The sequence below is a fragment of the Aphelocoma coerulescens genome, chromosome 1A, assembly GCF_041296385.1.
Source record: "Aphelocoma coerulescens isolate FSJ_1873_10779 chromosome 1A, UR_Acoe_1.0, whole genome shotgun sequence".
NCBI classification, from domain to species: Eukaryota; Metazoa; Chordata; class Aves; order Passeriformes; family Corvidae; genus Aphelocoma; species Aphelocoma coerulescens.
Genome location: NC_091014.1, coordinates 76688611 through 76712790, shown reverse-complemented (window position 1 = coordinate 76712790; position 24180 = coordinate 76688611). Strand labels below are relative to the sequence as shown.

Sequence of the window (24180 nt, the reverse complement as noted above, 5' to 3'; positions counted from 1 at the left end):
TTCTAGACTTGAGCATTTTCTCAGACGTGAGTTAGAAAGGAATGAGACTATTTTGGCTCTACATAAAATTGTGGTGTTTGGAAAGGTGCTGGACTACTCCCCAGTCAGCTGTAGATGCACATACTCCAGTTCCTTTATTTAAGCTGGGGAGAACAAATAAAAGAATTCAGCCTCAAAACAAACCAAACAAAATCAAAGTAGGAAAAGATGCTGGTCATACAGTATGTTAAAAAAGTTCCTGCTAATTTTATTTTTGAGAGTATCTCCCAACAAAATATAACTTGGTAGACTTAGGGTGCAATATCCAGCACTCTGTAGAGATGAACTATCTCCAAAACACTCAAAAATCCCTGTCAGAGCAGTTTCTTTCACTCTTATTACCACTATTAGAACACATTAACTTTAAAGAGTCAGCACCAACACAAGGAGACTTCATAAAGTTCAGATGTCAACCTTCTGTGATTCAAGGAAATCTGTATTTAAAGTTACAGAGATTGAAACTAGAATAACCTAAAGTACTACACCACCAGAATGTGACTTCTGTGGTGAGACTTTCTAGAGACCGGGAAGGTAGAAAGCAAAAGGCGGTTTTTATTCTGTTCAGAACAGAGAAATCATGAGGAGACTTGTGAATTTCCTTTTTTTTTTTTTCTTCAGATGAAAAAAAAAGCAGACTTTCAAAACATCCTCTGGCAGGTAGCTGCACTTGCCCTTGCCGAGGCAAATCTAATACATGTTATAGCAGCAAACAGACACCGAGCTTAAGTTAAAAGCTTTAGTTCTGCTCTGTGCTTCTACTCTACAATGCCAAAAGGAAGGAATTCTCCTGCCTCCCCTTTCCACTCACAGTTCCCACAGGAACTGAACAAGACTGATTTTCATGTCTAGTGGGTCATGCATGATCTTTCCTCCATCACCAGCAGAAACAAATGGTTCTAGAAAATTTTCAAGAACTTTCAAGATGCGATAGTAACTTCAACTAAAAGAAGGGGAAAGAAATCCAGCACAGAACAAGACAGCTCAGTTTAGTGCTGTAAAATTACCCCCAAGGTACTTTGATCAGACATTCTCAGAGTTCTTCACAAAAAAAAAAAAAAAAAAAAAAAAAAAGAAGAATGTCATTCTTTCATACATACCCAAATTAAGTAACTTGCACAAGGACACTCAAAGCCTGTGTAAAGTCTAATCTGGGTTCTATCTTCTGACTACCACTGCTGAGCCTTAACAACTCCCTCTTTCCTCCACAAAGCTGCAGGCTTCAGCAAACAAAGCATTCCTTCTAGCTAATTGGTATTACATAGAAACTCAACTGCTCTTATTTACAAAACTACAGATTTATGTCAAGCAAAGCCAATTATGCTTAATGTTTAAACTATTGCAGGTGCTCAATGACATTGTTGCTAGGCAGTAGAAGTGAAATTGCTCTTTTAATGCATCTTGTTCCAACTGGGAGCATGTGTTTTATCATCAGTACAAACTTAACAGATGGAGATCTTAATCCTTTCCATCGAGTTTTCTTCAGCCCCCCCTCGCACACAAAATGGTGTCCCATGCATTTAGGCATAACTGAGGTGGTCTATGAACTGTCTGGGACAGAAATTGCATTTTTTTTGTATGTGTGTATATGATTACAGTATAAAACATGCATTTAACCACTAAAAAGACACCCCCAAAATGTACCAGCAGTAATCAGCAGTACATCTGGTTATTCAAGGCTAGTAATGACCTCTGATGAGCACAGCACCTATTCAGTTATAACCAGAACGGCCCAAAAGCAACTTCTTCCAAAGTCAAGTCTGAATCTAGAGTTCTTTATTCTAATTCCACTCTGTGTTGGGAGAACAGTTAGAAAATTTAGGCAGTAATCAAACAGAAAACTGAAATGGAATGTTTCTGGTCACTCCTAATCTCCTCTAGGAGGCAACTTCTTCCACAATACATTTCAGAACTATAAACCTTTATGGTGAGAATTAAAACATGCATATTCTGAATTTACTTTGTGCAGAGCAATGCAGAATGGCAACAGGTGACCTCAAACACAAGCAATCAGATCTGAGTGCTTTGTTATCTCCCATGAAAACTGCCACATATCAACAAAAGGCTGAACAAAAGAAAGTTCTCCTAACATTTTCCAGCTGTTTATTGCATCACTTTGTATGCACACACATCCTTATTTTTTCTGTCCTTTAATTGTCTTTTTAATGTTAAAAGTCTCTAAACTTTTCAGAGGTGAAGGGCAGCTTCCTTCAAAGTCAAGACCAAGCCTTTAGAGTCCTTTATACTGATTTCACTGTGTGCTGGCACAAGATTTATATAATTTAGGCAATGCCCTATATGTACAAAGGATTCCATCAGCTTTGACTGGAGTCCTAGATGCTTCAGTTCAAGAAAAATCCCTGTCTGTTGGTTTTAAGTGCTAAATTGCTCTGTCATAACAGTGAGATTGATTGACAGATTTTTGCATGTAGATGCCTCTGCTCCACCAACTGAGCTAAGCCAAAATTCAGCAACCAGTGCTCCCTTTTCTTCTGCTATCCATCTAAAAGGCCAAGCTCTTTATTAAATCTGATAGAAAAAGCTTTTCTCCAGTCTGTGTGAAGAAGGCATCGAGCCTTCAGTAGTCAACTCTTTATCCCAAAGCCCATTCTAACTCACTGTCTTCCAGAGTACCTGTTTATGCAGGCTGCCCAACTGCTTCCTTCACTGCTGAAAGCCTTTCTTGCATGAGTGCATGCCAGGCAAGTCCTATCCAGGGAGTTAACTAATCCTCTTTTTCTTGCAGAATTATCTTCATCAGACAATTCAACTCAAATGGTTGCATTCTGTTATCAGCTGTCATCTATTCTCATGCTTCAGTTTCTGTGGAGAAAGAAAAAAAGGAACAAACTGGTCTCGGGAAGTTTGAAGCCATTCAGCCTGAGAATGCAGCAGAGGAAACATTTTACCTTAAAACAGAGTTTCTTGTTCTCCTATTCTTGATGTAAATGGTCCCAAACCACTGCTACTTTTGCAGTTTAAAAAAATAAATATTTATCAGTAGTTGTTAAAAGCATCTCCAGCCCCATCCTTTTCACTGGCCCAAATTTTAATTTTTACACCTTTATTACACAGTTTTTCTCCTTTTGTGTATAACTCTCAAATGCATTGAGAGCAATCACATCCCTCCTGTCAGCAGACTCCAGCCAGTGTTTTTGTAGCTTTTCTGTGCAAGGACAAAGGTCAAGTATTCAAGAATTTCTCAGGAAAGAAACTAGTATTTTTCATGGCTTAAGCTTGGGTCTATTGCAGTACAAATATGATTCAGAAAATAATACCTTACAAGCAAATAACGCTCAGGTGTCATGGATAAATTTACTCAAATATGTAGAAATTAGCCTGTCTTGCACTTTCCAGTGCCCTCAGAGAATAGACCCTTCAGCCTTTTGCTTTCTCTCCTCTCACAGCCCCAGTTCCAGCCCAGCTTATGGAGCCACCTTGGGAGAACAAGTCTGTCCCTTGCTGGGAAGGGGTGTATTCACTACATTTTTCTCCCACTCCCACAATGCCCAACCTAAAGTTACAGCATTAAGCGTGGTTAATGGTGCAGAAGAGATTTCCTTTACCAGCTCTTTTACAGTTTCAGCTCACAAATTGTGTCCCTTCAGTGCATTATATCCTTTTAATGCAACTTCTCCTGTGGTAGAGCATTCCTCATACCTAGCAAGCATTCTGACTTAGCTGCCCCTTCTGTTAGGAACATCTTGATATCAAAGTGCTCCTTTAGTTTTTTTGGGTTTGATATGTTTCCTCACCACAAAAAAGACCCCACTTCCATCATCACTCTTTTTAGTAATATGACTTTTAAAAGAAATGTTAAGTGTTAGATTATCATCTCACAATAACAAAATCAGCCAATTTTGGGAGTGTTTAACACAGTGTGGATCTTTAAACTGGAATACATTTTACCAATAATTTTTTCCCCCATCTCCAGATGCATCTACCCTTTCCCAATCTTCTTTTCCTAATTCCCTTCACCCCCTTTTAACTGGGCTGCAATTAGTAATTTTGATGTTAATATATTCCAGTCTCCCGTTCTCCAACTAGCAATTTTCTTTTTATCATCCTTTAGGAATGGCAAATCCCTGTGTTGCTGCCAGGTAAGACTGATGGCTCAACATCAAGGTTTCAAGACCCACTTTATGGACTGATGACTGGTATCTTGTTTCTAGGGTATTTTTGGTAGATCTCAAAGCAATTTGCAAGGAAGGTTGATATGCCTGTGTCCATTCCACTGACAGGGAAACTAAAGCAGTACCTTGCTAAAGGCTGGGGAGTAGATCAGCAAGAGCCCAGAACAGCACACAAGACTCCCACCATTGCAAATATCAACCAGCCAATAGCAGATTCCAAAATTATTTGTAAATGATACTGTCACAAAGAAATTTGCTAAACAGGTATCTGCACATTTATTAATTTTTAACCATTCCTGAGTACAAATATATGTGCATGCCTATTTCCATATAAAGATTAAAAGCCTCTCTCCATCAGCCATGACAGGCAGTGAGGTCTCATTGGCCTTGATGTGAATTATGACAGTGCAGCCTCCTTTGAGGCCAAACCCTATGAAGAATGCTATTTTGTTAACTTATAATAACATTATTATTCATCAGATAATTCATAAATACCAGGACATAGTTCCACTTAAGTACTCTGGGTAATTCATCATTAGAGAGCTGGTGGATAACACAATCAAAATTTAGTCAAACAAGGGTGACATTTTATCAGGTTTTCTCCATAGGAGACAGAATGGGAGAACTTTCCAGTACAGCATTATAATGCTTGATGGCTTTTTCATGCTTCAAAAGTTTTTCTCCAGGAAGACATCCTCTGAATTCATTGGTGCAATCCTGATGCAGATTGTTGTATCTGGGGGAGATGATACAGAAGGAAAATAACAAAATAATCACCTTTTAAGGTTTTAGCTTCACCCATTGTTTATTAGACAATACTTTGTAAGTTACAGTGCCTTCTGAATCCTGGACTTCAAGGCAGCCAAAAAAAAATAGGACAATGCCATGCATTTTCCTAGAGCCTTTCAAAACTTCATGATGAGAAGTACCAAAGTGGGTGCAGATGTTATCAATACCTGTTCTGTGTCTTTTAAAAAAAAATTAATAATGAACATGCTTTTTCCCCCCCTCTGAGAAATTTCAGTGTATCTTTCCTAATTCAGAGTTTTAAAATCTGATTTTCCCCCCCCCCATGTCTAAATCAGTGTTTATCTCAATAGTCCTCACTCTTTTTTCTCCCCGTGGGGTTTTTATTCACCAAAAAATGAAACAATTATGTTTGACTTCAAAAACCATATTTCTTTTATGTTTTGCTTGTCTTATTGAAAAATGAGGTACCATGATTCTGAAGTGAAATTTTGATTTGAAATAAATTTTTTAAATGTTTGTTTTTCTATTTTTAGGAAGAGTGGAGGTCAACAGATTTCCTCATAAAAACATGTTAAGATGTGGTGGAAATTATTTTTCAGTTTAAACCAATTTAATGGTAATTTTTTGACAACCAAAACCTTTTAGTTTTCAGAAGTAAATGTCACAAATGAAAATTACAATTTACAGAAGAATAAAATCCCATTTCATAAGGGGAATACAAAGTACATGCAGGAGAAATGTTTCAGTTGCTCAAATGTTTTTTAGTTGTGACCCAGCCCACCTTTAAAATAAGGGAATCACATTGGAATAATCCACAAGATGCTATGGTAAACTTTGGTGCTGCAAAGCTGGTGCTCTATGCAATAGAAAAAGCAATATTTTTGTCAAGAGTTCCAGAAGTGCACTGGCCTTGGAAGTTTTCTATTGGTCTCATCATCACATCCTTGCCTCATCAAGGTTCCTGAAGGATGCACATAGAACTGTCCCCCAAAGCCTAAGAGCCACTTGCACGTGACCCCTCCCACCGTGGTGGCACAGGCTGCTTTCCCTCCCTCTTCTTGCCTTGAAGGGTTACTTTAACGCTGACAATAGAAAGTTAACCGGCAGTAAATGCTCCGGAGTTGTGAGTTCCTTGCATTTCGAGGGCAATACACAGGGATTAAACCTAGGCTCTATAGGTGGCATGAAGTTGCTTCCTGTGAGGGGGCTGAGAAATCCTGTTGGCTCTGGCTGGAAGTTGCTTCCACCCCATGCCCAGTAGCAGAAGATACCTGGGGGTTGTTCTGCTGAAACTGCTGCATGCAGCATTAACCTGCAGCGAGCTGCTGCTTTCTCAGCACCCCTCTGCCTGCTACCCTGCACTCAGGATGTGAGCTCGCTGAGAGACAGCAATGCTTTCTATAAATTGGTACAAAACCAAGGGCAGTAGAGGTCAGTTCCATGGCCAGTATAGCTTTGGGCTCCCATCAAAACTCCATGCCAACATATTCACACCCTTCTGTAAAGAATAGGATGCTCTCCTTTCTTTAAGGCATTTTATAATAACGAGCCCCCTTAAATATTTAAGGCTAATTACAACAGTCTTTTTTTTTTTTAAACCTCTCCACATTTTTCCTGTGAAACCTCTCTCCACATATGATCTACCACTACCAACTCTTTACTACACACTAGTTCACAGAATTTACAAGAACTTCTTCCTGCACCTACAGATGAAACATCAAGCTTTCATTCTCTCACACGTACCTGTGTGCAATAGTCCAGAACCCCAGGGTGTTCACCATCATTAAGGAAGCCAAGAAGAAGAAGAATCTCTCCAATTTACCTTCATGCAGCAAGTGTGGAAACCAGTTGCCTGGTAAAGCAGATATTTGAAGCAGAATTAGTTTGCCTTGCAGCATGAGATGTGGCTCACATGGAAGACACGAAGATAACTTAGTGTGAGACAATCCCCACAGGTGCTCTGACCCTCCCATAGCTATTGATACAGATTTCATTCTCACAGCATCCATTGGGGATTTTTGAGCCCCATGTACTTTTGCTCTTGCTTTGCAGACAGGCAGTAGAGATCTAAAGGAACTAAAGAACTTCCCTAATAAATCTGAAGTGTACTGGAAAACCTAATCCTGCACAGCTACTGCTGTAAAGACTGGACCACTTTCTGTCTGTATTGTTTTGTGAACACAGCTAAATGAAAGTCAACTGTGAACATTTTAGGAAGGGCTAGAATTAAGGTGGTCTGTAGAAATCCTTACTTGCATCTCTCATCCTTTCAATAGTCTCGTCTTAATAAAAATTAAAAAAAAAAATTAAAACTCAAAACATTAAAAACACTCACTCCATTACCAAGATACTACCTGACAATTTACTTTACCTTTCTTTATAGCTGCCTTTAGCCATGAGTCTGTAAGGTGTCCTTTTCCTTCATTCAGTGTTTATTTACACAAATCAGAGCTTTTTCAACCAGGGTTTTTGGCAATAGGACATTTTGGCACTCCATTCAGCACAGGACAGTACCACCTATATGCACATTGAGAGGCTTCCCTGCCTGTCTATTCCTGTGCACTCCAGTTTGTGCTGTAATGGTTTCAGTGTTGCTCACTGGAACCAGTCTGCAAACAAGCTCAGGTGGCAAATAACTATAAAAATCAAAATGGTTAAAAACAAAGCCAGCCCCATCAGTCTGCAATTGAAGACAATCAGTGCCTGACGTGCCATAATCAACTACAGCAAAACCATCAAACTGAGGAGAAAAAAAGCTACAGTAGAAACTGAAGTTACAGAATATCAGAGACCTGTACAGTGCTGTAATGGCTGTTTACAGGATTTGGGAATACAGGATATTTATTGCCATGGAAGAAGGCAGATAGACTGTTTTCATTAGCAATTAATGAACAAGCGCAGAGTGTGAAACAGCTGGTGCAGAGAATGTGGTGACCACACTCTCCACAGCTCAGGGGGGTTCACATCAGAGCAGTTCCCACTAACAGCTGGAACATATCAGACATGAGCTTTTTTTTTTTTTGCTTAGTTCCATCTAAAAGGAATTCAGTTGTTTTCATGCTCCAAGATCATTCTGTGATGTAAATTGGAGATTATCAAGAGATTTAGATTAAAAGCACACCTCTGGATCTGAACTACACCAGCATCAATGTGCCCAAAGTCACCTTTCTCTGCTGCATGAAAGTCTGGTATCAAATCCTGCCCATCTAAATAGTGTGGCTGTTCACCCCTTGGATGGGGAAAGAAGGAAAACCAGCCTTCTTACCCCAGCACTATTGTAAAAACCTGATGGCCTTAACAGATCTTTTGGCCACTAATGCCACTTTTACCCACTGAATGCCATCCTCAGATTATTAATATTTTTCTGATTAGAGACAAAGAGCAGTTCCACAGCACAGAAGAGACACCAAAGGATTACACCCTGCCAAAGACACTTTGATGTATTTACATTTTACTCTTCCCTCCATATTTCAGAGTTGTAAACACATTTCTTTTCAGAGCTGTTGCCTTTAGCTCTCCTGGGATTAACAGAGAACGACTGTCAGTGCAGCAGTTTTCCCAAACTCCTCCACAGTTGTCTCCATGCCCTGTTACCTTTGTGCTTGTCACAGAGAAGCACCACCACACCTCTGCCTGCTCCCCTCCTTTTGTAGTGTTATCTCAGAGCCAGTTTTAAAAATCTATCATCTTACACTGTAAGTTGACTGAGCTCCTAGGTGCTGTAACTTCATTTTAGTAGCTTATAAACTTTTACTGTCATAATTCACAATCAAGTAGTTTTTCATTTTGCATCCCCCAGGGCCCAATAGAAGGCAGAGAGAGAGCATGTGGATGTGATGAAAGAGAAAACATGCACGGGGGTCTGCACTGCAGCTTGCCAAAGCAGAGCTCACACTGTCTGCTGGGTTATTCACCTTGGCTGGCCTAACTACAGGAGCACCAGGAGCTTCCTAATGGAATGGCATCAACAGTGGAACCTGAACAGAAAACATAGACTTAAAAAAATTAATAAAAACCATTTTGCTGCTTCTGAGCTTCAAAGGTCCATTTGCACCATCCTCTGTCTTATCACTGATAAAGGCACAAGATAAAAGCACTGGAACTGGGGCTTGTTGGTTCTATGAGGGTAGGAGGGCAGCCCAGCAGGCAGGAGATCTGGATTCTACTCCTGCTACACCATGGGGTCTCCTCCATGGCCTGGGTCAAAGATCCTTGCTCTGCCTTCTCCCTGCTTCTTTCAGGAATTGCCAGTGTTTAAACAGGGAGGCCAGGACAATGACAGAGAGCCTCTGGTAAATCTAGATGAGCAACACCAAGGCAGGGACAAAATCAGATAGGATATGGCAAGGCTCCAGCTGCCATAGAGCACACTTTTCCCTCTAGTTTCCTGCTCTGTCCAAAGCAAGAGGTGAGATCAAGGCTTCCTTTTCCTTTCAGAGAGGGGCAACAGGGTTTGTTAGGGGTAGGCCTTCCTCTACAGAGGAACAAGGATGGGAGCAGCCCTAAGGATATCCAGACTATAATCCTTCCAATACACATTCTAATATATCAGTGGATGTAGCAAAAATTAATATAACCATTTCCTACTTTCAGCCAAAAAAAATATTACTTCTCACTCTTTTTTTCTTTCATTAATTGTCCATTTTTTTTTTTTCCATGAAAGAGGGGATAAACCTGGACTACGTTTACTTCTACTTATACTCACTTCACAGAGAATCCTCTCCTCTGCTTGCAGGAAGCCTTGAGAGAAGAGTCATCTGTGCTAAAACATCACCCACGTGTTTCAGGCACCAAAACTCCCTTTAGATGCTTTTTACCCCGACCCTACTAACACCTCCCACAAGCTGTCTGCAGACTCCAGCATCCTCCACTGACTGCCTTTGGGGTTCATACTTAGAGGATCTTACTCTCAGCCATGAACATCAGGGACCCCCTGGGCCAGTCTGTTTGGTTTTGCTGGAGTTTTGAACCCTGGGCACCGCTGTGTTTGAAGAGCCCAGCACCTTCCCATCCTCAACTCAGCATGCAATATGCAACAATTCACTTTCCCCCAAAAGAGACTGCCTTTGGGCTCTGTGCATCCTTTACTTTTCTATGGAGATTGCCAACAGAAGTGGCAATTACAAGGTTGGCTTGTCACACAGATAATTGCTCACTGGGAATTAACTTTCCACAACGAGCTCCTGATTTCCATTTTTATACCAACAATAGAAATACTTCGTAGCATGAATCACCACAAAGAAACAGAAATTTCCTTTAGGTGCATTACTTTAAACAGACTTTTTCTACTGGTTAGAGGTGAATTGGTTATGTATTTTAGGGCAAATTTAGAACAAGTTAGAAAATGAAGTCTAGGCAGAATCAGTTCCTCAAGTCTGCTCTACAATCATGGAAATAAAGCTCCTGGTAAAATTTCACTGACGTTTTGGAGTCCTATCAATTTTGCATCAAAATCACTCAGTTCAAGAAGAAGGACTATTACACAATACCAAGAGGAAACAACTGATCCTACTAAAACAGACAGAGGTGCTGGTGAAGCAGAGATTAGGACATGGACAAAAACTTTCCTGGGCTGTTTCTGGTGGATGACTGACATCAAGGAGCTGCTGACAGCAGCAGCAGCCATCGAAGAAAACCTGAAAAGGGCTGTAAGCCAGTCTTTGACAAATATTAGTGCACACAAGATATCTGCTACTATGGTGGCACCCTCAGAGAGCTCAAGGGAAAGTTGCACAGGGAGGCATCCAGGATTTTTCGCTGAATAACTCTATCCTATTTTATTATGAGGAAAACCTTGAAGAAAAAAATAAGTCAGTCATATGACAGAAGTTACTTTACCCTGTGCCATTCCTATATTTTTGCAGCTATCCTGAAACCCATGCTATGACTATAGAAAACATTTAATTCATGTTTTAGAAAAGGCTTGTATTGCCTTCCTTCATTTCATCAACTTAGCGGGCATATATTTAGTGTTTAATCATATCCAAATTAAAGTCTCACTCTGCCTCTAATCCCTATTAGCTAAGTAGGCACCAGTGGACACCACCATCTGGACTGCAAGAAATATCCTTTAGCTTTATCATCTTTGGTATTTAGAATCACACAAGACTAAAATGAAAAAAAACAACAAAAAAAACCCCAACAAAACCCAACCCAAAAAGCCCAACAAACCCAAACCACAAAAAACCACTGATGATTCTCTAACTGCAAGCAGGAAATCTGTCTGGGGCAGTTTCCTTCCTCTGACCTTTTTAAATTTTTATTTCTTTCTTACATATTTATATTAATATTTTTAGAGAAATATATTCTGAAATGATTGGCATAGGAGGACAGGTTTTGTCTTGCATCTTCTTCCGTTAAAATGTTAGGAGAGGTAAGAGATCCAAAAGAAAGCAGTTTCCCAGCTTGTACTGAAAATATCACTGTCACCCATCATCTGTTTGCACTCGTCAGATTTTTAAAAAAAGTCTTATTTTATCATATTCACACCATCCTCCATAGATGCGTTAAAAATGATTAATGCAGCTTTGACTGTGACTGATATCTGATCAACTTTGCCAATAAAAACCCAAATAAAATTCTAAACTAGTGACATAAAATAGGATATAAAAATGTTTAAATTTTGTCAACACCCTCTGTGCTCCAACACTTCAAAATACACACTGGAGGATCTACTTCGCTGCAGGAACATAGAAAACATGGTCTCAATTCCTTAGAGATGGGAGAACCAGAAATAGTCTTGGCTCAGGTTTTAGTGATACAAGAACCATGGGACAAGACAAAAGCATTCATAGCTTGTATCAAGAGTCACTTACCAAGCCTTGTTAAAGCTTACAGAACCATTTCGTGAACACTATCCTCTCTTTCAGCTGAAGAGAAAGAACTTGTTCTCCCAATATAGATAAATTAGCAAATTAGCTGAGCTTATTTTTAGGAAGAAAAAAAAAAAGGTTCTGGCTGGTTTGCTTTACTTCCAGTTCCATAAATTGTCCAGATACCAAATATTTACAGACTCTTTAAACAGATCTGAAAAAAATACCAAATGTGACCAAAGCTTAATTTGTGTCATTGGACTGTAATTTGACCTAAGAGAGGTCACAAATTTGTTCCCTACAGCACTGTCATCTTTAGAGGGATCATTAGGCAACCACTAGGTGTTAATAAATTAAAAAAAAAAATATTACTTTGCTAATTGCCATGAGCACCAAAGTCCACTGTAAGAAGCACAATTGGAAAAAATACAGATGGAACAAAAAAATAGTGTATATGATGTTTCTTACCAAACTAGGAGAAAACCAAAACTGAGCCTAAAATGAGCTTTTCATTTTGCTATAGTGTATGCCCACCTACAAAAGTTTGATCCCAAATCTACTTTGATTTAGGAGTCAGCAGGACAAGAGCCTGGCATGAGTAGAGGAACATTATAACACAAATGAACTTACAGGAATATCACCATCATTTGCAAGCTGTGAATTGAATGAATTGTGGTAACTTGGAATAATTAATCTTATTCAAGCAAGGAACACTGAGAAAGAGACATCCAGCGAGATCCCAATTATTTTTAAAAATAAAAAGTGAGAGCCCAGTAATATGTTGTTTATGTATTAACAGGGCAAGTAATCTCTAACATTCCTCTAACTAGAGCAACAGAGCAATCACTGAGCATTTTTCACTTTACTCTCCCTAAAGCTTTTCAAGTTTTGCAGAGGACTTTTCCTCCTTAGCAGTAGTCATTCCCGTTACAACACCTGAATCTGAATACAGACTTTCACTGATTCCCTTGGAAATTTCACAGTGACTTTTGCTCAGGATAATGGTGCAGTTAATTCCACCTACAGGAACAGCAGGTCTGACAACATTAAACAAAGACATAAGTTATAGCTTTGGGGGGGGAAGAAACAAAGTTGAGAAGTTTACCACCCAACTTTCTAAAGAGTGAAGAATATTTTAGCCAGGAAATTTTTCAGTTTGCTCAAAAATCTTGAGCAAAAGGGGTTAGAACGTGGCAACTGCAGCCTGTGGAGAATTTAGAGAGTTCAGCCTTCTTGGTCTCAGCCAGGAGAAGAATTTGTAATCTCTGTTAAAACAGTATTTCTGGCAAGAAAAGAACGTTTGCTTTTTTGAATCAATTAAATGATTTCATACAGACTCACAGAAAAATAATTAATCACCTTGATATAAAACCAGACAAAAATCTACTGAATTGCAAACCAAATGCAAAAATTGGTTTCCTCTATCACTTTGTATAGAAATACTCTGTAAAGAAATTAATTACATAATAGTGACACAACATAGACAAAATATTTTGGTGCTGACATTATGCTTAATTATTTTATAATTAATTATTTTATAATTTAATTATTTCCAAAGTCAAATTGCAGTAAAATATGTCAGTTTTACTAAACATTGCAATCTCATAAAAATTAATAGTTTTCATATTTTGGGAGGAAAGAAAAGTCAGCAACACAGTCTGTCTTAAACTGTTTGTTTCATTGAACCCATATTACACTGAACTCACAGTAGAGAAAAACAGCCTTTTCCACTGGGGGATATTTGAGGAGATCACTTCTCCACACTGAATGCCTTGGTGCTTAATAGTTCTTTGCCCAATTCATTTGTGTAAACATTCCTGTTTTTTACCCATCTCCAGGTGATGTTTTTGTACCTCGTGATAAAATTTTAATTGAATTTTTAACTGAAAAACAGTACTGCATGTCAAAGCATCATTTGTTTGTTCAGATCTTGCAAGTAGGAATAAAAATTTCTTGTCACACTTTCAAAACACCCACTTTCGCTTGTTTTTAAATTACATGATTCTTTACACAGGAAAGAGAAGAACCCAAAACTTAACCCTAAACAGTCACAAAATCCTGCAGCCCTGGCAGTTGCAATGGTGTCATACATTAGGGCCAGCAGCTGTGGTCTTTAAAGAACAGTTCTCTGTAACAGTTCCACCAGAGCTTATCGATGGCACATTAGGAAATATTCCTTCAGCACGTGGGACTATTTCAAATTTATGAACAAAGGGAGACCCTTGTCCCTCAGTTCAAGAACTCAAGTGCTTTACTTGTTAAATTTACTTGTGAAACTAGTCTGTTCTGTATTGAACAAAGATTCATCAGCAAAGGAAAAATGACTTTAAGAAATTCCTGGCTTTTCTTGAAAGTCAATAACCCAGGAAAAACTCCAGTTCAGGGCTTACACTAAATACACCTCAACAGAAGGCTGAGGTGAATCTGAAATAACTCCTTTGGAAACAGGAAGTTTTCCAGGAATTGCAGCATGCATCTGCAAAAGGGCAAGCCCTCAGTGGGACTGTATTGCCACAGAATCTGGATCTTCCAACAGCTGGGCAAAGGCAGAGGTGTAAAGAAGGCAGGAGAGAACTGAAGCATCCAGGAGAATGAGTTCCCCAGACAAGTTTGAAACCCTCAACCCAACCTCGTTTTCCCTACGGCCCAGTGGGACAGACAGAATGGAGAATATTCTCCATTCTTTAAAGCACCAATCTTGCTCTGGAGGCCAGAGGCTGCCATGTAAGTGTGAGTATCATGAATGTACTTCATGAACATAAAAAGGTGCTTCCTAGCCAATTTATTTTCAGTCTTCCAGAACGGAAGTAGAGAGATTGGACAGGAGGACTTCCTGCAAGATGCCATCCTCTAATTACTCCGACTATCAAAACTAAGATGACTCATTAAAATTGGATGAATACAGCTGGAAGGCTATTTCCTATCTTAATTCCATCTTAATTGTGAGAGCAAATCAATAAAACTTTGGCATCCCTTTTAATTCTGCTGCCTGATTCTCCAAATCAATAATATTAGAAAACTGCTCAGGAACACCCATCATGAGCATACTCTTACCTTGAGTGCCTGTGTGGGCTGTCTGAACAAAGAAAGCTCCCATAAAGCAGCCAGCTCCATTAAAGAGAGCTAAAAAATGCATGGAAATCCCTCTCATTCTTTCAGGCACAAGCCAGAATGAAAGTAAGGAACCTTAGAAAGGAAGCAGACACAGTTACAAATTAAAAAAGAAAAAAAAAAAAAGAAAAAAAAAAAGAGCTAAATGTTGGTGGAACATCGATAACAAAAAAATTCAAAGCATCTCTATTAGTGAATTTCCATATTTTATACAGAGAAAGTACTTGCTGCAGAAGAGCAATCAGATGTGTTAGTATGCACCCTATAACCTGCTTAAATGAATGTCTGTAATAAACCACCCCCATCCAACTATCCACATTCCCCAAGTACACCAAGATCTTTCCCCCAGACCTTGCTTGCACCTTTTAAAGCCTCAGGCATAAGCAAGAGCAGAGAAACACCACCACGGTCAGTAAGCATGAAGAAAATGGATGTGATATTTAACTGCAGAACAGCAGGACCTTCTATCCCAGAGCCAGTGCAGCACAGCCACTGTTTGGAAGCAAATACCTCCAAAATCTAGAGCTCTGCCTTAATTTGGACAGTTAGCTTGCTTTACCTTAAGGCTTGGATAATGCCTCTCATCCCCAGAGTGCAACCCCCAGGCTCACTGGCTCATTTTTAAGACATCATTCTTCACTTTCTTGCCAGAAGGCTAAAGCAGAAGCAGCAACAGCTTTGGTGGTGAGGGGAAGCTGTAGCATGCTGTTGTAGCATGGATGACTATAAATTATCCCACCAGCTGTAATCTGGCTGTAACAGCAAGACTTTATGGTAGCTGTTCTTTTTGTGCAATTTTCACTGATCATCAAAAACTTTTGTTTCCTAATTTCACTCCTTGAGTTCTCATCCACACTTTTTCTCCCAAAACCAGAGTCTCCCCACCTGCTTTATTAGTTGAATTAGAATGCCCTCCAGCTTGAAAAACTTGCCAGCAGAGGATCCTATTTGGACACTGAGTTGCCTGAAGCACCTCTGAATACAAATGAAACTTTGCAATCACCACCTTTCACCATTTTTAATTTGGATGTCCAAATGAGAGCTTTGAAAACACATGAAAGGAAAAAATATCACAGAGTGTTTTCTTCCTCATTCACAATAAGAACCAGAACCCTGAGGTCAAGAGAAAGCAGGTGAGCCTGGGACACTACCTGTAGCAACAGTCTGAAGCACTGCACAGCTAATCTGAGCCATTAAAAGACTTTAAAGTTTCTGGTTGTTCCTCCTTTCTAAAAGCAGGGGTGCAAAACATGCATCTTGGTCAAATTCAGCTTGGGTAATTGCATCCTACTTACCTAAATTGCCCCTGCTGTTTCAATAGCCTACTCCAATCCTCCCTTTCCCCACGGTGCTGCTGGGAACTATTAAACAGCTGCTGCATTTCCCCCTGGAAGCTACTGCATCTCATCGGTGGCTGAAGCCATCCCCAATATATCCTCTAACTAACAGAGCTGTAGTTTCCTGGTTTAAACCAAGCTAGGGCTACAAATTCAGCCTGTCAAAGGCTCATGAGAACTTTGTAGCACTGTGGAGGAGAGCAATACAATTGTGTTTTTTTATTTTTAAGACTTCCTTAGTGGTAGAGGAATATTGAAGGCAGATATACTTCTAAGAGATGCTCATGCCACTTGAAGCAGGTCATTGTTCAAATCACCTATCAATAAGATAATGAAACATATTGTATAAACACAGTTCTAAGTATCAGGGAGCAAATAATAGAATAGCTTGGGTTGGAAGGGACTTTAAAGATCACCCAGTTCCAATCCCACTGCTGTGGGCAAGGACACCTCCCACAAAACAAGGTTACTCAGAGCCCAACCTGGCCTTGAACACTGCCAGGGATGGGACAGCCACAGCTTCTCTGGGTAACCTGTGCCTGCCACTCTCAAAGTAAAGAATTTCCTCCTGATAACTAATCTAAACCTACTCTCAGTTTGAAGCCATTCCCCTTTGTCCTGTCACTACATGCCCTTGTAAATAATCTCTCTCCGTCTTTCTTGTAGGCTCTTGTCAAGTACTGAAATGACACAATTAGGTCACCTTGAAGCCTTGTCTTTTCCAGGCTGAACAATCCCAATAAGAGAGGTCTTAATGAAGACAGAGAGTTCAATGTGCCAAATCTAACTTATCTAACCAAGCCCTTCAGAAATGAGGAATCTTCTTTCTTCCCTCTGCTTAAGAGTGAACATTTCCCTGTTCAGCTTGGATCATGTACTTTCAGGTCCAGTAAATTATTATGATAATTGAATTTGACCTTCTGCATAAGAAAGGCAGTAAAACATCAGGAAAGGTGAAACAACTCTGTAAGTGTCTAGGCTGTCATTAACATCCACGGAGATCCACTGAACAGCTCCTGAACAGCAATTCTGTTCAAATTGACGTGGAAAGCTAGAGCTCAGATCAGCAGCCTGAATGCAGAGGCTTGGTGCTGCTGGAGATGATTCAGTGGACCTCAGCCACCTGCCCCGGGCTGCCTGATACAGGGCAAGACCTGGGGGAAACCCAGGCTCTTTGTCCAGCAGCAGCTGGAGGTCACAGAAGGCAGAGAGCCTGCTTGCCCTGCCTGCCCAGCCGAGACACTCCATGACAAACAGGGCCAGACAACAATTTGTGGGCAAGGGAACAGAAGCCTTCTTCCCCATCAGCTAAGCAATATGCTATTTCAGGCACCTCCCTTCAGCTTTTATATGCAAGTCTCACGTTCAGACTTAGTCCCATTTAGCTGGGTTTTTAAGTCACACCTCTCACTGCAGCTCTAAGCACGATGCTTAATCTCTACTTAAATGGGGAAGGACAGCTTCTCTTCCTAACAAATTCTAACCACAATCCTTTAAAAAGATCTTTTTTAAAAAAAAAAAAAAAAAAAGAGATGAATACCACCAAGATGGAGTTTTATCTCTTTTCTAAAGGCTAATGTAATCTTCCAATCATTGGACTCCAGTTGTGTCCCAGTGTGCTAGATTAAAAAGCCTTATTCTACCAGCAATATTCTTCTCATGCTTTTGCATGAGAAGACTGTAAGCAAGTCACCTCCTAACCTCTTTTTTGTTAAGCTAAACAGAGAAGGTCACAGTTTTCAGTTACACTTAGCCTGTAACCTAGAAACCAAATTACCTGCCTAGAAACCTGTCTCAGTTAAGTACTTGAGAGCTATCAGATGAAGAGGCATTATGAAAGTGCTAAGTATTTAAAACTAGGGAAAATTACCTTTTTAGTGACAGACTGTGACCCACAGCTCTCAGTAGTCTCAGAGTATAAGAATGAAGCTGAGACACTGAAGTTATTTCCTACTCTTAAATAAAAACCTGAACATTTCTGGGATTGTACTAGAACAAGAGACTCAACCCATAGAATTAAATGCCTGCAGAGATCAGCCCATCAATTACTTTACCTGTGTCTCTTAGTGAATGTTGCTTAGATTATTTTTATAATACTAACTTTTTTTTTTAAAGCTCTGCAAGGTAAAAACACTGGTAAGCACTCTGCATGCTCCTCAGAAGAAAATAAGCCTCAAAAATGTCAGTGTAGACACAGACAAGTAAATTATGGAAAGCAGAAAATGTTCACACTCACAATCAAGAGTATATGTGGATATACATAGTGCATGGATGGCAGGCACAAGCTGAGCTCTGCCTGTGCTCTGAAAAACAGAGGTGTTTATCTCTGGCTCCATGTCACAAGCTAGGACATGATGATCTGTGGAGGCATGTTCTCATGACCCCTGATTGGAGCAATAACAAAAATCTGGCAGCTGCCTACACCATTCTCTAGGTTAACCTGTCACTGTTACCTGCCCACATATGCTCTGTGCCAGTGAAAAACACGTAACAGTTCTATTAGCTGGGCCCACAGATGAAAGGTGTTAAATTGCTTCACCTTGCTCTGACTGTGGCCTTTAAGGTGGTCACAGAGCATAACCCCAGCTCAGCTCTCATGTTTTTGTTCTATCTCAATAAAATCATCACAGGGGAGCTCAGGTCAGAAGGGACCTCAGGAGCTCATCCAGTCCAGCCCCTGCCTGAAGCTGGTTCAGCTCCAAGACCAAACGGGGGATTGTGCCCCCCAGGGCCCTGACTGGACTGTGCTGCCTTCCAGTTAATCTGGAACATCACTGCTCATCCTGAGCTACAGCCAGCAAGACAAATTATGCTTCTCTGAAACAGGTAAAGCACAGATCTGCTCATTAAGCCCATGGAAAAGAGCCAGGGATAAAATATCAGATGCCGGTAATTATTTTTAGGAAGCTGATATAGTTCTCTGAGAATTGGGACACTCTTGCTTTAGCCAATTTGATTTTACTTACAGGAGGGAGTCACCAAGGCTTCAGCCACTCCAAGCAGGATGTACTGAGGAGCTAAGTGGAAGCAAGGCATGGAGGAGACCAGGAGAACCTCCTCGGAGAGCGTCTGCTCCACCTGAGGGAAGAGCTTTCGGTGCATTTCAGAGAAGCCAGCAACCATCACGGAAAGTGCAGCAGATAAGTGACCTACAACTGGGTAAATAGCACAGAGAGCATTCACCAAGGCTGTGGTTACGGTACCATCATGTGTTTAGAGTAAAGAAAAGTCCTAAGAAATGCAAAAGAAGCTTCCTAGCCCCACCCCAAACCATTTTTTCTGAACATCTAAACATGAATAAAGAGTGCTTGCCATATATATATATATATGGGAAAAGAACACCAGCTCAGCACAGAGACAATTTTAGAGTGCAGAATAAAAGAGAGGAAAAACTTTTCTGAAGACCAAAGTCAGAAAGAAGAACTTTTTACTTCTATTCTCGAAGATTGAGGGAGAAAAGGAAGGAGAAAAGACAGAAAAGGCAAACGTCCTTCCAGATACTACAAGAGAATGGGTAGGAACAACACTATCAGGCAGCAGGGAATTCTTCCAAAACTCAGACGTATTAAAACTACCCCACACTTCACTCATCACATAGAGGATACCATTAAAATATATTATTTTATATTTCTTGGTGTTGACAGTATGAAATGGTTGTATCCTCTCAAAAGAGAAAAACAAAGCAAGAAACGTTTCCAAGTAAGTCTCTGAACATGAATTATCTATATTTCTCACAGTTTGAGCTCCCATTGATTTTGACTAAATTTCTTATTTGTCAGCATTTCTAAACCACAATGTGAGGAGAATTTGGTTGCTTTCGACAGTTTTGGCTCAAATGCTTGGACTATGTTTTTCTCACAAAGCCTTCATGACTGGTAATTGTTGCACTTACTAGATTAAACACCAACAGTCAAAAGCTTTTGTTTCGTATTTATAACATACACACACTTTGTCTTTTTAACTGTCAGGACAGAAGAGATGTAAAACCTCATGCAGCTAAGTGGCCTTAGCCTTGTTATGTTTTTGCAGACCTCTGTGTTTCTTCTCTCAGCACCAAGCTCTCCCACCCTTCCTCTAGCTCAGTTTTCCTCTGTGTTCACAGCTTTAAATATCCTATCCCCACTGCCTAACCTGAGCCTTGGAAGCTGTTTAGGCTCCTCTAGTGCTTAATGAGAATATCAATGAATTATTGCTTGAAAATTGATGACAGGAGGGAATTCAACAGCATTTTCTAGCCAATGCACCTTATCAAAACCAGGTATAAAGCCCTCAAGGAGCTTCTTGTAGTCATCAAAAGCAAGAGTTCTCCTAGTGAAAAATTATGTTGGTACTAAAGGAACCTCCAGCAGTTCAGTATTCCTGACAGTGCTATACTTGAAGCATTTTCCTTACTAAAAGCCAAGACATTTCAGAAAAAATAACCTATGAGTGCCCAAAAATTTCTACTTCCCCCCCCCCCCCCCCAAGATTTTATGTGGCAAAGGAAGAAATCAAGACCCTTGGAGCTTTGGTTTTTGCCTTTACTCTTCTCCCTTCAGTCCTCTTTAAAACAAGTGTGTTGGAATAACTGTCTGAGGCTTTGGTTTTATAGGACAACAGGCTGTTTTGCTAACATTTAGAGGTGACTGTGCAACAGGGTTGTTTATGTTATCTAGAGACTAAGGTTGTATTGGACCTAAGTCCTGATCTCACATCCTGAGTAATGGAAGTCAAAAGCTTTCCTGTTCAAAGTAGAATGTGTTCAGGGAGAAATGGTAATCAGCCTCCAAATCACCTCAAATCAGACTGAGGGCTTGCTTCTGTGTCCTGTACTGAGAGCTGTTCTCCATATCAATCATGGATGGAGTAAATCCAAGACTAAGACAACATCCCAGTATAAGCAGGCATGAAGAATATTACAGAAAGAACTTCTGTGCCTTAGGTGTTTCATCTAGAGCCTCTTGCCTGTAGCTGATGAACAACTATTCAGCAGACACACGATTTCAGTTCTCTACTGAATCTTCTACATTACTGACCAAATCACACAGCAAAAAACACATTAAAAAACCCTCCAAACCAAACCCTCAACAAACAAAAACGCCACAAATATACAACTGGGAAACTGGAGAAGCTTTAAGTCTATCAAATACTCACATTTTTCATAAAGTAGTCCAGATACTCATCATATTTGGGACACAATCTAAATTCATGTTAAGATTTTAATGTTTTTATGTCATATCTAATTTATGATTAAACCAACAGCTATAGGGAGAGTAACAGATTACAGTTTTTATGTAGACACTTAATACAGAGCAATCAGGTATTTCAGTTCAACATTGTCTACGTGGTTCATCCTTGAAAACTGTTACTCTTAACATACTGAAAATTTCCAGAAAACTATTTAAAATTTCTTCTTCTTACAAGAGTTGAATTAAAATATAGTTATAGGCTGGCTTAACACCAACTGCCTATTTATACTTCCAATTTTGTTGCTGAAAATAATTGAGAACCTAATTAACTGTTGGCAAAAATATTGGCACTTAGAGGTCTACCATACTTGCAGGTGCAGTCATATACTTGGATATCTAAAGCCATTGCCTGTACTCACAGGTATTTTTATGCCTCAGGTAGTTTATCACCCCTAACAGGAGGCTATTTTGATAAATGAACCTATTAAGAATAAACCACTGCATATATTCTACTGCTGTTCAACATAACAGGATAGAACATTAATACTAACTTGAAATTTCCATGGTTTAAAGGAAAATGATTATCTGAATGTGCTTTTTGTGTTTTAATGGAGATGTTATTTTAAAAACTAGGCTAATTGCAACCTGCTGTGTTATATGCTTCTGGTTTGTATAAAACTTAATAACACTCTTAATTAGGCTAATTTAGTCAGATTAATACCTCTGTGTGTGTCAGTACTCACTGTGCTGCCTGCCATGGGGCACTGAATTAATAGCAGCACACTGAGAAAATAGCGGTTTATAAATATTTTCATCCGAGGTTTGCAATGCAGACTGGAAGATAAAAAATGTAGGAAGTTTAATGAGAGTATCTATGAAAGGGAATAGTTTTAAGTGAATATGGAATGGAAGATGCTTTTCTGCTGGTACTACATGTAGCTGATATCTGAAGAGTGTTGCAGAGGATCCCTCCAGATCCTAGAACATAAGAGGTTTGGGGGTAATGAAAAAACAAATAAATAAAAGAAACCACATCAGTGTCAGGAGAAGGCAGCCCAACTCTTCTGAAAGTTATCATTGCTTCTAGGCTATGAATTTCTCTGAAATGAGTGTCAGTCTACAACAGGGAAGACTTCCTTTTACCACTCCTGTGAGAAAGAGGTAACACTTCACCTTTGGAGGTCCCTTTTTGCTGTGACTGAGTGTACAATGAGGATTTTAATAATGAGAATACTAATCACTTGAGCAATTATCTCATGTTCGATATTCTAATGAAAACTCTAGTGCTGGGGAGGAAGGCTGTAACCTCTCCAAGTAACCTTCCACCTGTGAAATATTCAGCCTGTTCAATGGGAACAGCAGCCAGTGATACACACCCATTTGTTTTGCACAGTTTTCTGCATGTTTTCTTTTGCTCCTCCATTCTAAAAACACCCATTGCACATACAGAATTAGCCTAGATACTTTTATTTCGTTTATGACACAACTTCAGAGCCTGGAAGAAACTGTACTAATGGTAATACAGTTTCCCTCTTATGAGCTGCAGTCCTAACAACAGTGCACTTATAGCATAAAAATCACAGCAAAACAAAGCCTTTATTCATAACTGAGTTATCTGAATCCAGACTCATCATTTTGAGCAACACATGTCTCCAGTATCAGAGAGCAACTAATTGAAGGAATTTTTAATTTCTAAAAAAGTCTTTGATTGTAAATTAACTTTCCAAAAGGTGATGGATAAAGACATATATTGAAGATAACCAAGTCAAAATAATTCTCAGGCATAAATAGTTAATACTGCTTCTCCCCAATACCAATTCCTTTGGATGATCCCTAGTGCCTCAATTTTTATTGGTCAGAGGAATCTGTCCTACACAAAACCTTTACATTTTTCCTTACTATCTAGTAAGTGTTTTCAGGACTGATTTTTTTTCAGTAATTCCTTTGATACATATTTACTTCTGAGCATCATCCCAAAACAAGTCCATCTTAACATTTATAATCAGATATAATTGTCTAGGATCATCCATCACACTGAAATTTCTTTCAAAAACAGAAGACATATTAAAACTGTATAAACACATGTATTTTATACATACCAATGTAAATTGTTGGAGAATGTCCATTGTCCTTGGGGCTAAAGAGCCATGAGTTAATGCATTCCAAAATAGGAACAAGAATCAGTAGTGGCACGATGCTTATCACATTCATTGCTGCAACTGGCAAGACAAATCCACTGAAGTGCAAGTTGGAATTCATGGTTTGGAGATAATATCCTGAAGGAATCTGTATTGAAGGATAAAACCACAATCCATGGATAAGATTTTCACTATATTTGGAAACCTCTCCAAGTTTTTCCTTCTGAAGGAGTCACATTAAACCAAATACCTGCTGGCAAAAAAGGAATGATCATTCATGGATAAAGCCTTTCAGAGAGTGACAATATTGTTCTCTGCCAGAACATAACATTTCCCTTTTATAACATTTTCTCCTACATTTTACAAATTAAGCAACAGTCTATAAGTTTATTTGATCCCCTCTAATTAGAGCCATCAGCCAACATACTAAATGGTTCCACCCCATACTTCAGTCACTTCACCCAGTGTTTAACAGAAAAGCATCAGAAAATAGCAAAATGCAGAGTGATTTTATTTCATAATGGCAAGGCATAGAGTGATTTTGGACTTAGGATTGGGTGCTTGAGGTAGGACTCATTCTTAAGAGCACTTTCCAAGCTACAGGGAATGAAGATTTGGGTACAGCCTTAGAACCAGCTTCATGCAACTCACAGCCAGAGCACCTATAGAGGACTTCCTTTTACTTGGAGGAATGG

General features: G+C 39.5%; 1 protein-coding gene across 6 annotated transcripts in view; it reads right to left on the bottom strand.

The window, feature by feature from the left end:
* Positions 1-4421: 4421 nt before the first annotated feature.
* The window catches only part of SLC15A5 (solute carrier family 15 member 5), a 32121-nt gene continuing 12362 nt past the window's right edge, over positions 4422-24180 (bottom strand). For 3 of the 6 annotated variants that reach the window (XM_069003558.1, XM_069003560.1, XM_069003559.1), the window contains 5 exons: positions 23447-23633; positions 19146-19334; positions 14786-14917; positions 6663-6771; positions 4422-4905 (listed from right to left, as the gene is read on the bottom strand). In XM_069003558.1, coding sequence (XP_068859659.1) covers positions 4761-4905; positions 6663-6771; positions 14786-14917; positions 19146-19334; positions 23447-23633 — 762 coding nt within the window. In that variant the 3' untranslated portion in view covers positions 4422-4760. The remainder of the gene's footprint in view (positions 4906-6662; positions 6772-14785; positions 14918-19145; positions 19335-23446; positions 23634-24180) is intronic. The other 3 variants (XM_069003561.1, XM_069003562.1, XM_069003563.1) reach the window with 3 other exon arrangements.